At 43.9% G+C, this 16439-nt stretch overlaps 1 protein-coding gene across 5 annotated transcripts in view; it reads left to right on the forward strand.

The window, feature by feature from the left end:
* Rasgef1b (RasGEF domain family member 1B) overlaps positions 1–15856 on the forward strand; it is a 494986-nt gene extending 479130 nt beyond the window's left edge. For all 5 annotated transcript variants that reach the window (XM_055594536.1, XM_055594537.1, XM_055594538.1 and 2 more), the window contains 8 exons: positions 1541–1636; positions 1744–1846; positions 4395–4474; positions 5550–5645; positions 10311–10406; positions 10806–10929; positions 11805–11877; positions 14458–15856. In XM_055594536.1, the coding sequence (XP_055450511.1) occupies positions 1541–1636; positions 1744–1846; positions 4395–4474; positions 5550–5645; positions 10311–10406; positions 10806–10929; positions 11805–11877; positions 14458–14482 (693 nt within the window). In that variant the 3' untranslated portion in view covers positions 14483–15856. The remainder of the gene's footprint in view (positions 1–1540; positions 1637–1743; positions 1847–4394; positions 4475–5549; positions 5646–10310; positions 10407–10805; positions 10930–11804; positions 11878–14457) is intronic.
* Positions 15857–16439: the final 583 nt, after the last annotated feature.

Raw genomic sequence — 16439 nt, forward strand, 5'->3', positions numbered from 1 at the left:
TAGCTGTGTGTGATTCATCATAGCTTTTCTTGGGCCGGGTCTGTGTGTGCTGGAGTGCCTGTACAATAGTCTTATCCCATCACTTCCTCCTTGTTGGGGAATTTAATAAGCCCTTCCTGGCAAGCAGATACAAGTGTTGATGGAAGCAGAAGATAAAAGCATAATGGTTTTAGCAGATTAAGCCAGAAAGAAAAATCAAAGAGCATGGTCTGCCCGTGATTCAGCAGCAAGGGCAGGGGAGGCAGGATGTACGTCCCGCTAGCACAAGCAAAGTTCTTGTTCGTCTGGCCCCTCCCTCCCTGTCAGTGAATCCGACATGACGGCGTTGTGGTGAAGCACACGCAAAGAACGTAGTACTCAGCATACACTGTTCATGTCATGAACACATGGACATTTCTCCCCTCCTAGTGTGACCACTGGAAGCATTTTGAATTGTTAGGCCATCTGTGGCTGTTTCACCTACTGCTGAAGTCCCTCTGGGAGACGAGACCACAGCTGTTTCCGTCCTTAGACTAGTTTCTCTCAGTATGGGAAGTGAAGACTGTTTTTTCGGTCTCAGGCTAGTGGACTGCTCTGTTTGTGTCTTCTGAAAGGAAGGAAAAAGGGATTAATGAACCTCTTCAAGCTTGGCCTTGAACTCCAAGATAAGAGTGACTTCTGCTTTTGAACAGTGGGTCACTCCCCCTACTCAAGAGTGTGGTAGTGGGGATTCTCAGTTATCTTCGGGTAGATGGCGCTCCAAAATTCTGTCTCCCATCTTAAGGCTAGGAGAGGGTTTTCTAGTCCTTCAGCCTCTTAGCTTCTCCTTTCCATGTTGATAGCAGTTGACATTTGCACCCTCTTGGGTATCCCATCATTGTTTGAGGATGAAGCACTGTTTCAGTTACATTTGCTGGGACAAAATACCCTAATGATGAATAACTCAGGGAAAAGGGCCTTATTTGGCTCACAGTTCCAGGTTCCAGGCCGCCAGGAAGTCAAGGTTGGAACTGGAGCAGCTAGCCACATCGAGGTCAAGGACAGAGAGAAACATAAATTTCAAAAAGTTCTGCCCTTGTTTATTCCTAGGATGAGTGGAGCGCAACATTTTTGCTTGCTTATGTAGCTCTCTAAAAATGCGCATAACAAGTTCCTCAGAAATAGAACCGTTATGTTTAAAGGGGTGGGGGCTGGGGAAGGAGCAGAGAGGAATAAGTGCAGCCAGGCCTGTTTGCTTAAGTGCTTCTTGGCTGTGCTGCCAGCCCTGCCTAGAGAAAACGATGCCGCCTGCTGTGTTCCTAGGCTTCCTACATCCGCTAACAGTCAAGACAGTGTCCCCCAAACTTGCTCACAGGCCAGCCGGATTTAGATAATTCCCCACTCAGACTTTCTTCTCGTGTGATTCTGCTTTGCATCAAGTTGACAGTTAGAACTGGCCAGCAAATCCTTCTTTGGGTCTGAGGGCACATGCCACCCAGAGTCCCAGCTTCCTGGGAGGGAGTGAAGGGCACCTTCCTGGTGTTTTCCCAACCCTCATTTGTCCGTGCTGCTTTCTCTGTAGAGTTGCTACGGCGAGCGGAAGAAAACGAGAAACTTAGAAGCTTACGTAGAATGGTTTAATCGCCTGAGTTACTTGGTTGCTACAGAAATCTGCATGGTGAGAACATGAAATTTTTTTTTCCTTCTCAAATCCAGTTTTCCTACTTACTTTCTACCTATTGGGTCTGTGTGCTGGGTTCCTGCTCACTGTCATTTTCCTCACAGCCAGTGAAGAAGAAACACAGAGCAAGAATGATTGAATATTTCATCGACGTGGCTCGAGAGTGTTTCAACATTGGAAACTTCAATTCCTTGATGGCAATAATCTGTGAGTATTTTTTTTACGAGGATACTAGGTTTTATGGGGCTTGCGAAATGTATCCACTGGAAATCGTTCTTTCATGAAAATTGCACCGTTTTTAATCCGGAGTTATTGCAGAGTGTTCAAATGCTTTATGCAGCCAAATTGGCGTGAACATGTATCATCTTTCCTTCATGAGCTTGAATTCACTGGATACTGTTAGTTCATTTTTCCTCAATTAATATCCATCCATAAAAGCTGAAGAGTGAAATACTTGGCCAAATAAAGGATTTCTAGAGGTGTTTGGGCAGCTTGTATACCAAGCATTATGGGAATGCTTGATCTGAGGTTACGTCCTACCATTCCCTCAGCATTAGCCTGAGAAACCAAATGTTTTCTGCTGCCCGTGCTTCTGTAATAGCTTCAGCTCTCAGGAGTGCAGTCCACCAGGTCTCTCCAGTTGACCTCTGGAGTTTTATTGACCAACGCTATGTTTTTTTCTATGCATTTTATTCACACACAGCAGCAGCAGCAAATCTTTGCAGCTCCCTTTTAATACTTGGTGGCCGTTTTACATGCTTCAGCCATTTAATAACCATTTGCATAAAAGAAGAGTCGGGTCATTTTGAAGCTAGAGAATCTTCCTGATTTAGTTTCTTAATATTTATCCTGATAAGTCTCTTCACTAACCCTTTTCCATTTTGTTTGTGTGTCGCCTGCCTTTGTCTTCCTGACTCTGTTTGACTTCATGAAAATAGTGGACAGAGTGATCATCTGAGCCCAGGCATGGTCTCAGTGATAGAGGATTACTTAGTTTTCTTCACCTACCAATCAGAAACTGCCAAGGCAAGCCATAGTATGGAAAAAAATATTAACATAGAGCTGACAAAGAACTTGTATCCATAACCCATTCAGAACCACGTGGCTGCATGCGTTAAATAGCCGGGTGTAATAAATATATAAAAGGAAATAATCAAAACTAGTTGCACCAAATATTGTTCAGGGTAAGGGGCATATGGATTGCTTATACAGGAATAGAGGGAGTTTAAAAAGTTCTATTGCTTCAATAACTGGCAATTTCTTATTACGCTAATCAAAAACCTGCCCTGTAATCCAGAAGTTCCAACTCCAAGATATTTGCCTCATAAAAAGGGAGCACTCCTACAGAAAGATTTGTGCTAGGGTTATAAATGAAGCTTTATTCCTAAGTGGCCCCAGCTTGGAATGAGCCCAAAGGCCCATTTGCAAGAAAACGACTGAGGAAACCGTGGTCTGTTCGTACAGTAAATACTCTTGAGCAATAAAGATGAATCACTGAAACATGCATAACCTGGATAAGTTTCACAATCACCTGAGCCTTTACCAGGCCAGGCATGAAAAGAACATTTGCTATGTGATTGCACTCATGCGAAATTCTAGAACAGACGAAGCTACTGTCTGGCGATAGGTCACCCTTGACCACTGTTGCGATTTCTGTAGGAGGTGGAAGCTGACCAGAAGTGGGTCCAGGAGAGCTTTCTGGATGAGAGAACGTTCTGCCGTAACTTGGATTGGAGTGGAGATAGACGACCTTGTAGACCTATCAAACTTATCTCATTTACATTTTAAGATTTGTGTATGTGTCTGTACATTTTGCCTCAGCTAGAAATCTCTTAAGACCGTTAAACATAGAGCATTGGCATGAGATGAATATGTGTACTCGTTTAGGTCCATATGAGCTCCTTTGCCCCTGCAGAATCTTACCAAGTAGCTGTAGTATGTAGGTTCTCACTGGGGGAGGCAGCATGGGATCCACACGGCCTGTGGAGTAACACCGGCGTGATGTGCAGCAGCCAAGTGACACTGGGGAAACTCGCCAGCCCCGGGACTTAGCTTATTTTGGTAGGAGAGTCTAGTGGGTATGTAGGAAAGCATATGCGAATCCTGGGTAACATTAGGATAACAGGAAACAGGTCAGCACATGACAGCCTGTGGCCCGGACACCAGCTGTTTTGGTTTGTTTTCTAATGGCCGGTGACCTAACTAGAGTTCTAATTTGGAAGTGATTGAAAAGAAAAATAGTTTCTAACATATGAATATACGTTCAAGGTTCAACATCTTGTCTGGTATGGAGTCCTACGACTTTCATGTTAACACGTGGGAGACTAAGGAAGGAGGATCTGGAATTCAAGTCTTTGACTCCAAAGTCCCCGACCTATATGAGGTCCTGCCTTAGAAAACCAAAGCCAAACAAACAAGACACGCAAACCTAAGCGTCTATGAGTATAAGATTGATGGATTGCAGCCATGGCCGTATGTTCACGTAGTTGCCGTGGCTGCTCATGTGATACAATGTGGCAGTGTCGTGGTCCCACAATATGGCCTGTCTACCCTAAAACGTTCACTGTTTTCCCCAAGGGATGTGCTTAGCCCTGTTCACAGCTAAGGAAATGTGAAATTGGAGGCCGTTACCACTAATCGCAAAACTCACTTACTGATGCTTAGGTACGTACGCGTTTTAGAAGAATGCGCTAGGATGGCTTCTTACATCTCTGTTTCATTTTTTCTTCCCTTCATGTGCATTTTAAATGGGAAGCTGGTATGAATATGAGCCCGGTTTCTCGACTAAAAAAAACTTGGGCCAAAGTGAAGACTGCAAAGTTCGACATTCTTGAGGTATGTGAAAGTGATGACTTAGTGTTGAGTGGATAGAGCTTGCCTGTGATCCCAGCACACTGAGGCAGGAGGATTATGGATTTTAGGGCAGCCTGGGATGATAGCAAGGCACCTGGAAGATGGAATTTAGCTTTATGATGCTGCCTCTTAATCAGATAGTACCATCAAAGGAAAAGGCTTTCAGACCCAGAAGTAAGAAAGGGATTCAGGCTGGCGTAGAGAAAAATAAACTGGGTTTCGGGCTGGTCCTCCTGAAAACAGAGGGGAACATTATGGAGTAGTTGATGGAAGAAATGCTGACTTCTCAGTTGCATGATTTTATATGCCAGAGGAGAACTGGACTCCTGACCAATAGAGAGAGGTCTGCTTCTCACTTAGCGCTGTGTACTTCTTCATGGTATCTTTAGCTCCTTAGAATATTCACTCAACACTCTTTGAGCAAATTTGGTTGAATCAAAGAGCCATTCCCATATAACTGTGTATATGTGTGTGTGTTTGGATAATGTCCACTTTCATGTTACCTTGGTGTGTTAATGCCATTGGAAATAATAAACGTTCTTTCACCCAAATTGCCTGAAGTGGAAATTTTTATCAGGCATATGTTCTTTTATTCAGATTCTCTAACAAGGTTATTTTTTGAAAAATGAAATGTTTTCATTGTTTATGGATGACTGTTAGGAAATGCAAAAAGCAAAGTTTTTTTTTTTTTTTGTTTTTTTTTTTAAGTGTTGTATCATATGTGTGTCTGTGCCCTGGCCTATTGACCATCAAGTGGGACCAGAAACTTTTCTAATGCCAGGGTTTGGATCTCTCATGCCAATTTTAGGCACGATCTCAACAATTACCTTAAATGAATTTGATTTAGCTTTGACATTATCAAAGTTCACATACACTTATAAAAAATTAACCGCACCTCAGGAAGGAAACACTTGTGTTATGTTTGGTGTGTGTGTGTGTGTGATGGATAAATCATTACTTCTAACGAGTGCCCTAATTAACTTACTTTGACTTTGTATGTATAGTTAAAGGCCTGATCTTGTAAAAGTGAGTGGTTAATACCTTTCTCTTTCCACAGCATCAGATGGATCCTTCTAGCAATTTCTATAACTATAGAACGGCTCTCCGAGGGGCGGCGCAGAGGTCCCTGACTGCTCACAGCAGCAGAGAGAAGGTATGTTGTGAGCAGTGTGTGTTATGTGTTATAGATGTGCAGTGTTTTACATTGATGTGGTGTGAGCTTCCACCCAGCATCGTCTTCGCCAGCTCAGACTGTAAGGTGGCCTTACAGACCTCTTATCCCTGACACGTGAGGAAGAGGGACATAGAGCAGTGTCCAGCTGTGGACAGAGAGGAGTGACTTGGAAAGAACTTCACAGTTGTGTATTGATTTGTATTATTCACATTCCCGATGTGTTCTGTGGTGTCTCTTAGTTATATTTCTGGCAAGTAGTTAAGTCATATGATAAGGTGACTAATAGCATTAGAGAGTAATTTAGTTTAACAGGAAAAAGACATTTAAGCTCTGCATAAGGTGGCTCACTTAATGTAACCTTTTCTTTCAAAAGAGTTAGCTTACCTCCCACAGTTCAGTCATTTATTCTCAGAAAGTAGGTTACTTAAGTTAGCATTAGGCGTGCTGCTACTAATTGCATATGTAGGTGGCCCGGGAAATACAGGGGCAATGGCTAAAAAAATTAATGATCCTGTCCTCTCTCCCCTGCTCATTCACACCATCCTGGTTCTACTGAGTTCTGGACTCTGAGGGTCCTGCTGGCACATGTCTGTCTCAGTTCCTCACAGAGGAGGGACATGTTGTCAGCTGTAGTGTTTGAGAATTAAATATCCGGTTATGATACCCGTAATGCCGATTGCTTGGTGGCAGCTACTTCAGTTCTGTCCCCGGGTTAAACAGTATTTTCAACCAGTTTGAAGAAACAGGAGAAAAGTGTTTCCTGACTTCTAAGTCACTTCCCCACAGAATCACCAGGATGAGTGAGCTAAGACGAAAACCCCTCCTTTTAAAGACGTGACACTTCTTCCACCACAGAAATACCAGTTCTGGTAACATCTGAGGAACACTGCAAATGTATTAACTTTGATTTTTAAAGGAGGAAACTTCCAGATGCCTGACGGTTTGCTAGGTTTTCTGTTCTTGCTGAAAAGGGCCAATCGGAAGTGGGTTGAGCTCCTGGGTGAGGATGAACAAATGTTGGGAGGACCCCAACATCCTGAAGTGGAGGATGCAGGGGAGCTATGGGACACCTCACATCTCCCTGTGGTGGACACCAGACTCACCACACGGCCCTCAGTCAGGGACGGAGGAGGCTGGAGAGGGCTGCAGCTCTGACATCAGCCACCAAGGGATGTCACTTGTGCAATTTCAGCAGCTGTTCCCAGAAAAGAGAACAAACTTCATTATTTGCACTTTACATCACTTAGTAAATTTGTTCTGCATCATTTTTAAAAGGCAGCTCTGTAGTTTATAGGTTGTATGTACTCTGTAGCTGACAGAACAAGCACAGTCACAACTGTTTCAAGAAGTACACTGTTCCTTCTTCATAATTGGCCTCAAAAGATAAGAAATAAAAACATGCCTGGTCAAATCTATCCCTTATTAAAAAATGAGATTATTTTCCTTATTTTGAGCCGAGGGAGTACTTTATTTGTAAGTAACTGCCCATTTTATAGTCTCCCTGGCAGCCCATCTCGAGTAATGGTCTTTGATCTTTTCCAAATCTCAAGTTTGGGCGGTGAGAGTGGCACATTTCCAGGAACCTGTTATGGAGGAAATCAAATCTGTCCTCCATACAGGAGTTCTTAAATGCTCTCAAAATTAGTTTCCCTCCCCGTGGGTGCTCGACTCTCAGTTTTGAGCTGTGCCTCACGTGATTACGTGCTTTTCAATCCCTTTGCTCGTCTATTTGGGTTTCTGTAAACCTGGTTCTCCCCATTGGCATCTGCTTCTGGACACAGAACCGGTTATCCCTTAAAGGACAAAGGCTGGTTCTGAATTATGAGTAGCTTTTCCGGCACTAGGGTTTGAACATGGAGTTTTACGCCTACCAGACAAGCATTCTACCATTCAACTCTGATATACCCCTAGCTGTCTGTTCACTGTTTTGCACTCTTTTGTTTTTGAGGACTTCATCAGGTAGCCCAGGCTTCAGCTTGCAATCCTGTTGTCTTGGCTTCCCTAGTAGCTGAGATTACCAGGCCCAAATGAATTCAGAATACACACACACACACACACACACACACACACACACACACACACACACACCTGATTTATCTATGTATTTAATGTGTACATACATGTACATGAGTACTCTGTCTGCATGTACACCTGCACGCCAGAAGAGGTCATCAGATCACTTTATTGATGGTTGTGAGCCACCATGTGGTTGCTGGGAATTGAACTCAGGACCTGTGGAATTGCAGTCAGTGCTCTTAACTGCTGAGCCATCGCTCCAGCCCCAGAACGCAGAGTGTTTTTCAAGGGAAATTTGTGATGTAGCTCGGTTGGTGGAGTCCGTGCCTTGAATTCCCCAAACAGTGGCGTTCAGTTCTCGGTACTACATAAAACCACATGAGGCCATACAGGCGTGAAATCCCAGCACTCAGAAGAATTAGGCAAGTTTGAGATTATCCTTGGCTACATAGTAAGTTTGACCAGTAATATATGACCCCCCAAAAAATGTATATTATTTACATAACAAATATAATACATTATATATGTAATAGTTTATATATGGCTACGTGAGATGTTCTCCCACTAATGATAGTGGCAAGACCCAATAGAAGACACACTTTCTCTCTTTACTTATCTCACAAAAACCTCAAGCTATTATGTTCTTCTCTTCTTCACTGTCCAGTTCCTTGTGCAGAGCTGACTGGGACTCTCATGAGTGAATGAGAAGCTGAAGTCTGAGACTCTTTTTTGTCATGGGCATGAGAGATAGAGCAGCCCAGCACCCCAAGTGAGGCTGCCTGAGTCTCCACGTTCCTGGTAGAATGACTCAGTTAGTCGTAGAGCATCTTGTAGGGACACTAAGTGCAAAGCTCACAGAAGGAATTGTTCTGCCTCCCACGGTTTATAGGGTTTATAGGCCATGTAAGGTTAATCTAAGCACCAACACAGCCCAGTAAATGAGGACCACGAGTAAAGCCCGGCCCCAGGGACTGGAACAGCACAGAAGCTTTTTGTTTAAAAGCCATTGCACTGTAAACTACTGTGTCTTGGTTTTCGTTGTGCCCCCGTTGCCCGGGGGCTGTCACAGGATACGTGCTTATTGTCTTCCAAGTGACTGCGCGCCTTGGATAGTACCAGACAGCAGACCCAGCCAGTATCTACGTGAATGAGCACGGCTACGCCCCAGTGGATCTCTGTGGCCACTGTCGTTTTAAATTTCACATGATTTTTCATGCACCCTGAAGTATTATTCTTTTGATGCCCTGCCCCAGCCACTTAAAAATGTAAGGTGTATGTCTCCTAGGTCATACCAAAAATAACAACACATACATTTAAAACAAAACAGAGCTCACAAACAAAAGCCTCACATTTTGCCAGCCCCTGGGTTTTATTACTGGCCGATTGTGGAGTCAGTTTTCAAACTGATGTCTGATGGAGTCTATAGTCCAGCACTTCCCCGTTAGTTCTAGCACTGTGGAAGGAGAGTCAGGAACTTCGGAGGGAGAAGGAAGAATATACACTCTTTGCTAACTCTGCGTTAGGGGCTTTGCAGATGAGCAAAGAAAAGACAGTCGGGGGGTGTTAGTGAACCTCAAGGTCAAGGGAAATGTGACTGTTTTCGGGGATCAGGGAGACAAAAATTCATGAAAGGTGTTGTGGCTTTTTGAAAATGACTGCAGGGGAAGAAATAATGAATTTCTCTCTGGACGTGAATTGATGCTTACTATTTGTGTGTGAGCTGGAAGGTTTGTTTTTCCATCCATGACTCATGAGCTTAGGAGACTTCAAGCTCTTGATCTTGGGGTTTTCCAAATTTCCCAAATAATCTGATGAGTTATTTACATTGCAGAGCTTTTTAACGTTCAAATGCGTTGCATTTGAGAAAAGTGAAAAAATATTGTATCTGAAGTTTGATCTCTGAGATGGGTCTATTTGGGCTTAGGGTACTTTTAAAGATTGCTACTTTAGGTTTGCTATCAAAGTACCACCTCATCAAACAAAGATCCAAGGTATCATTAGAGAGCCGTGCTGGCTTTTGAAGCCTTTAATTTTAGTTCACACAATTCCATCCCTCCCTCACTTGTGGCGCATCTGTCTAGCAACAGACAGTGCCAGGTTCTTCCAGGGGGCCTTTCCAGGATACACGCGCTGACTTGTTCTCTCACATTGCCAGGCTTCTTCCAACAGGAAATTGTAGCAACTGTTGCTTAAAACCGCCAGCTGTCACATCTTGAGCAATGGCTTCAAGGGTAAAATATAAAATAAAATAAAATAAAATATAAAATAAAATAAAAACCGACCTCATCTGAAAGGTAAAGAGACTTCCTTCAGGGACTTTCATTTTGGCAAGAACCTTTCAATTTTATCAAATTAAACATTCAAGAAACTAGGAAAAACTGTGCAGAAAGCATCCACCCATCCACTTGCCGATAGCGCTAGTCCCTCCTGGGCTCAGGTGTGGCTGGCTTTTGCGTCCAAGGCTGAGCTCTGACAGGCAGGAAGGGCTACAGGAGTTTACAGAGCAGGGTACCTTAATTCACTGCAGCCCTGCGTGCCGCCCAAGTTGACCCTGCTCCTTAACCGTGTTTGTCACGAGCATTTAAATGTTTTATTTACCCAGACAACCCTGAATCTGTTTCTTTCTAGATTGTGATACCATTCTTCAGTCTCTTGATCAAAGATATTTATTTCCTCAACGAGGGCTGTGTCAACCGTCTTCCAAACGGCCATGTCAATTTTGAGGTGAGTGTAATGAAGCGTGTTATGATTATCAGAGACTGAATCAGGCATGGGAGCCCTTGGGAGGCAGAGGCAGGAGGATTGATCACCTCCAGGCACGTTCTGCAGCTCGGGACGAACTTGGCCATTGCCCTGCTGTCTGTAAGGAGCTAACAGCACCAAACAGCACAGTAGCTGTGCCATCCATCTCTCTTCCTGTCTCTGCCTCTCCTCCCCCCACCCCCCAGCACTGTCACTGGGAGAATGTGAGTAAATCTTACCTTCCCTAGCTCGCAAATACAGTGCTTATTAAATGAAAAAGAGGAGATGATTCAGAAACTGGGTGCATTTAGAATGGGATTGTGTCTTGCAAAGCCCGTAGTGCTTGACAGCTGCCCTTGACATTCTTTAACTCTCTTTCAGAAATTTTGGGAACTGGCCAAGCAAGTGAGTGAATTCATGACGTGGAAACAGGTGGAGTGTCCGTTTGAGCGGGACAGGAAGGTCTTACAGTACCTGCTCTCAGTGCCCGTGTTCAGTGAAGACGGTGAGGCCTTTAGCTTGCACCCACCCAAATACCCCCCAAACCTTGTTAGAAATGCCTGTACTTGGTTGCCTCTCACATAGGAAGCTGATCCAACCTTTTCTTTCTGCTGCACACACACAAAAAAATCTCATGATTTACTCCTGAAATGTTTTCACTTTGTAATCAGCCAAACACAGTACATTTAAACATCCTTCCTAAGACCTGTTTCTGCAAAGTGAGAGGCGTCAGTCAGTGCAGAGCTATTGGAGGATATTTCAGAAAGTTGTGGACAGTCTTGACCCGTTAGAGCATCAGTGGAGGCAGGAAAAAATGCTGATTCTGCATAGGATGATGATTCACCAGTGAAGTCTGTAGAATACTTGGGGACTCAACCTACTATTTGTCATCTCCTCATGGTGTCTGCAGAAATAGCCAGCAGCCATTTTCAATTCATATTCCCTGTTTGGGGTGGGGGGGACTTGATTGTTTCCCTCTCTGTGAATAAGATTAACAACAACTATTACAAGATTTTCTTTCTGATTTAAACACATGATTCTATTAAGGAGCCGAGAGAGGCAGGGAAGAGGCAGGGCCCCTTCCCTCGGAGAGACCATAAATCTCAGTGCAGGACAGCACTGTTTCATTTGCATTTTGAAAGCTTTTTGCCTCATAAATTCTTGGTTAATTAAGTGCCTTTTCAGCTCAGAACCCTGGGGTTTTGTTGATGGCCTGCAAGAAGCAGAGTGCTGTTCTATGTTCTTCAGGATAATTCAGTACATGCGAAGGGTGTTCTGGAGGTCAGCCTCAAGTTGAACACAGCCTTTCCAGCAGTGGGTGTTAACGGTATCAGGAGAACGCTTCAATCCTAATGCATTCTTTCCTTTGGTTGATTGTAGCTCTCTACTTGGCTTCATATGAGAGTGAAGGACCTGAAAATAATATAGAGAAGGACAGATGGAAGTCTTTAAGGTGAGTCTCAATGTTTCTTGTAGTTGTACAAGGACATATAAAGCATTGGTTGTACCTCAAGCCAAATTGTGCCTTGTCTAGGAGCGCCCTGCCTATCTGTTCAGATCCAAAGAGTCTTACCTTTAGTTCACAGGATCTTTGCGGCTTGGGATTCTCAGTGCCACCATTCAGTTTCATTCCCTTTTATTTTTTTTTTTTATACTGGCAGATAATAGCATGCCTGAAGTTCTTCCCTGATGATGTAACAGACTACGGAACTGAGATTACCCCATGGTATAGTAAAGCAAACAAATACATTGAAGAACCAATTTTTCTTTGTTCAGACTTTACTGTAGAACAGTTCTAGTCTTCCAACGTTATTTGAGTAGGGCAACATCATAAACACTGGTAAAGGTAAGATCAGCTAAAGCTGGGATATCACTGAAGAGTCAGATATCAGGCCCCCTTGGTTTGAAAAAGAGAAGCTGGACTTAAAATATAATTAGGTTTGAAAAAAAAAAACCCAAAAAGTTGGCTGTTCTGTTAGTATTTTCAAACAAGTTTACAAGTGCTTCTATGTTAAGCACTTAAGAGATTTTAGCAGGTAGAGAAGCCAGGACATGATATGAAACAGGATGATCAAGGCTGGTTCAGACACACAACTGAAGTCAACACAAATCTAGCAGGTTGGGAGGATGGGTGAAATAGCCCAGATTTATGATCTCAGCATTTAGGAGGTGAAGCAAGAGGAACTGAGAGTTCAAGGCTGGCATGGGCTACATGGGGAGACCATATCTTAGAAAAACAACGGAAAAAGGGAGAATTACTCCTTTACTCTATATGTTAGGATAAACTTTGCCTTCCGTGTTTCTTCTTTGTAATCACCTTTTTGTTTTTGTTTCTTCTTTAACAATCGTGACCTTTGGTAAGACTCCTAGTATCTTAAAATCTTGCTGCAGAGAAGTAGTTCTGCAAGGTACTCAGTATTTGTATTACATGTAGAATCCAGATATAGCATAAAAACCCAGGCCTACCATAATTCCCTAATAGCTAATCTGTTCTCATGCAGATCTGTAGTTAGGTTGCAAATCTGAAGCTTGACAGGAAAAGACTGAATCTCGTGACCTCTCCTCGTTGCTGTCTGCACTGTACACAGTGTAGGGTAACCTGGAGATTTTATGGTGACCAAAGACTTTAGTAGGGGGACTAGAAAGCGATGGGAGAGGGACCATGTGCTGGCTGAATGCAGACATGTGTGTGGGAATCCGTTTACAGTTGCACAACCTCAAAATTGCTCAGTAATAATGTTTTTCTGGTCAGAGTGTGTTTGAGGGTTGGAAGCCAGGCGTGTTGGCACGCCTGCAATCTTAGACCTTGGGAAGCTGAGGTAATAGAACCACAAGTTTGAGGCTAGCCTGACCTACAGAGTGGGTCTGAGGCCAGCCCGGGCTGTAAATCACAGCTCCCTCTGTCTCCAGAATAATAGCGGAGGAGCTGCTGTGATGGCAATGGTTTGATGGGAAGACGTCTTGTGCACACGGTGGGAGTTATTCTTTGGCGTGAAAGACTAATTTCTATGTTGAAAATTGCCTTCTGAGGAAGCTTAAGGACCAGCCAGATTCCTGCTCATGTTTAAGCCTCACCTTTTCCATAACCATAATCATGGCCAGTACTCCACTGCCTCCTCCCTTAGAAGAAACTGCTCCCGAATGCAAATTTCTCAGACACTCTGAGCTGTCTTGTCACCTGCCACACGTTGTTTAGTAGTGTGTGTGTGTGTGTGTGTGTGTGTGTTCCTGCAGAGCTGCTGTGTGGTCCACTTGAGGGAGCACAGAGGCACGTCCCCATGGCTGTCCCTGCCCTAGACATGTTTTCTCCATTGTACCTCAGACCCAGTTCTAACCTACTAAGGGAGCTGTGCTGGCAAGTTTTACATCACCTTGACACAAGCTAGAATAATTTGGGAAGAGGAAACCTCTAATGAGAAAATGCCCCACATGATTGGCCTGTGGGCATGCTGGTCATGAATTTTCTTTGTTGGTGATTGACGTGGGAAGGACCAGCCCATTGTGGGTAGCGCCAGCCCTGCGCTGGTGGTCCTGGGTGCTATAAGAGAGTGGAGTGAATAAACCATGAGGAGCAAGCCAATAAGCAGTGCTCTTTCATGGCCTCTGACCTCCAGGTTCCTGCCCTGACTTCCTTCGGTGCAGTGATACGGAAGTGTAAACCAAATAAACCCTTTCCTCCCCAACTTGCCTATGATAAATGTATTTTGTCACTGCAACTAAAGCCCTAACTAAGACATAAACCTGTGTATCATACTCATGTCCCACACATGTAAGTTTGTTGTCCTTAATGGTTTAATATGAAACCCCTCAGGATAGAGATTTACCATAGGCAGTGTTTTGGCTGTCTCCGTTAATGACTGTTTAAGTGTCTAGTTTACTTGAAGGACCACTTCAGTCCTTGGTTTCTGCTCCATGATTTTTAACTATGTAAAAGTATGTTTAAAACAGGAGAGATGAGCATTAAGCAGGGCATCCTGAGCCAATACAACTGGTCCTCTGCCTTCCTCTTTACATGGTTTTCCTTATTCCACAGGTCCAGCCTTTTGGGCAGAGTTTAACATAAGGAGAGTGCCGTCAAGGCTGCTGCTGCTCCTGCTCCTGCATCTGCATCTCCATCAAACAGACCCTGGAGGGGCTGGCCTTTGTTTAATGGCATCCAGTACTAGGAACCACCATGCAGACCCTGCAAGCAAGCCCAGAGGCAGCTCAAATGGGAAACTCATTTCCCACAGCTGACAGATTGACTCGGATATATATATATTTTTTTTCTGAGACTGAACTCTTCACTGAAGACACTTGAGAAAGAATCCTCTGAAAGTCCTGGCTCTGCATATGATTCATCTCCTGGAATTTCCATGTGAATCACAGCTCTGCACCTGGATGGAGTTTTCTTTTGTGTGTGTGTGTGTGTGTGGTTTTGGATTTTTTTTGTTTTTGTTTTTGTTTTTTTCTTTTGCTTGAACTTTTGCTGCTAATGGAACTTACCAGCTGAGTGCTGGCTCTGTGGAAGCCTGCGTGTGTTTCTTTATTAATTTAAATGAAAAAGGGAGAGGAGGGAGGGGACTCCCCTCCCCCAGTTTGGATTGGACCTCAGCGTGAACAGTATTCCAGTGAGGGCGAAGACTGTGGACGTCTGCTGCAGACATTCCCTTAGCACGTGCAGTATTGTAAACGCCTCTCCCTCCTCTTCCTCCAAGGTTTTGAGTTGGCTGCTGGCTAGCAAACTCCTTCTCACCCATATAAGTTATTTAATATTATAATGAAGCTCAACACTGTGGTAGGAAAATAGCCACTAGGAAAAGAAGAAAAAAAAAAAAAAAAAGCAGAGTTTGTCGCTGTTGGACCGCCCATCCTGCTGGAAGAGCTGTGTTTCCTTCATCCTTCTGAGCTGTTTACAACTGACCACTGTGTCCTATAGATGTATTTTTCAGTAGTTCTCGTTTTTGTTGTTGTTGTTACTTGCTTTTCCATGACGCTCTCTGTTCATGTAAATGCTCTGACTTCAAGGGTCCTGGAAACAAATCCGGACATACCCGCGATTGTTTTTAACTAATTGCTCATTATTTCCTGGAATCTGTTGACCACTAAACATGTAAACAAGGAGTAAATTGGAAAGGTTACCTCCTCTCCCCCCTGGCAGCGCACAAAACAAGTGAAAACCAGCTTGTGGTTAACTCTCAGATTAATCTAATTGTGAGCCAAGTCACCTGTTAACATCTAAATAGGTCCGTAGTTGCTCGGCAAGCAAGCCATTCTGTATACTCTAGGAGTAGTGACCCCAGCTAATGAAAGCCCGCCACACCAAGGCCCAAACCCAGAAGTCTTTGTTAACCCTTTTGATGCCGTACTGAGAATCAGCATGTCTTTGTCCAACAGGCCTGAACTGTCTCCAAGTTGTCCCTTCACAACGTCAATACATTTTACACTCTGCAGCCTGGAGTTGTGGCGTCTTTCTTTGCTTTTTGGATGGAATTGTGGGTAGCTGGGCTTACAGCCATAGTCATTGGACTGGTTCAAAACATGTGTACCCCTGAGGGAGTGCCCTTAGGTCCATGGGCATAGATGCACATTCAATCACTCATAATTTTCAGACAAGTTGTAAGGTGTGTAAGCTCAGATCCTGCCATCCTCATTCCCACCCTTAGATACAGAACAGGAAATGGCTGTAATTTGTCAGAGGCCACCGAGCTAAAGAGAGGCACAGGGTTAAACAGTCTTTAATACAGAGCAGAGGCCAAGCTTTAAACTACCATGGCTTCTCAAGCTTCTGTATGGTTGCAGACAGGTTGGGGAATCTTGTTTCCCTATAGATTTCCAATCTGCAAGACTGGAGTGGGGCCTGTGTGATGCTGAAGTCCTTGATTTAGTTTATACTCCAGGCTCTTTTCTTTTTTTTTAAGATTTATTTTATTATTTGTTCAGTACTCTGCCTGCATATGTGCCTGCAGGCCAGAAGAGGGCACCAGATCCCACTATAGAAGGTTGGGAGCGACCATGTGGTTGCTGAGAATTGAA

The sequence above is a fragment of the Psammomys obesus genome, unplaced genomic scaffold (assembly GCF_907164565.1).
Source record: "Psammomys obesus unplaced genomic scaffold, mPsaObe1.curated_primary_1811, whole genome shotgun sequence".
Lineage (NCBI taxonomy): Eukaryota > Metazoa > Chordata > Mammalia > Rodentia > Muridae > Psammomys > Psammomys obesus.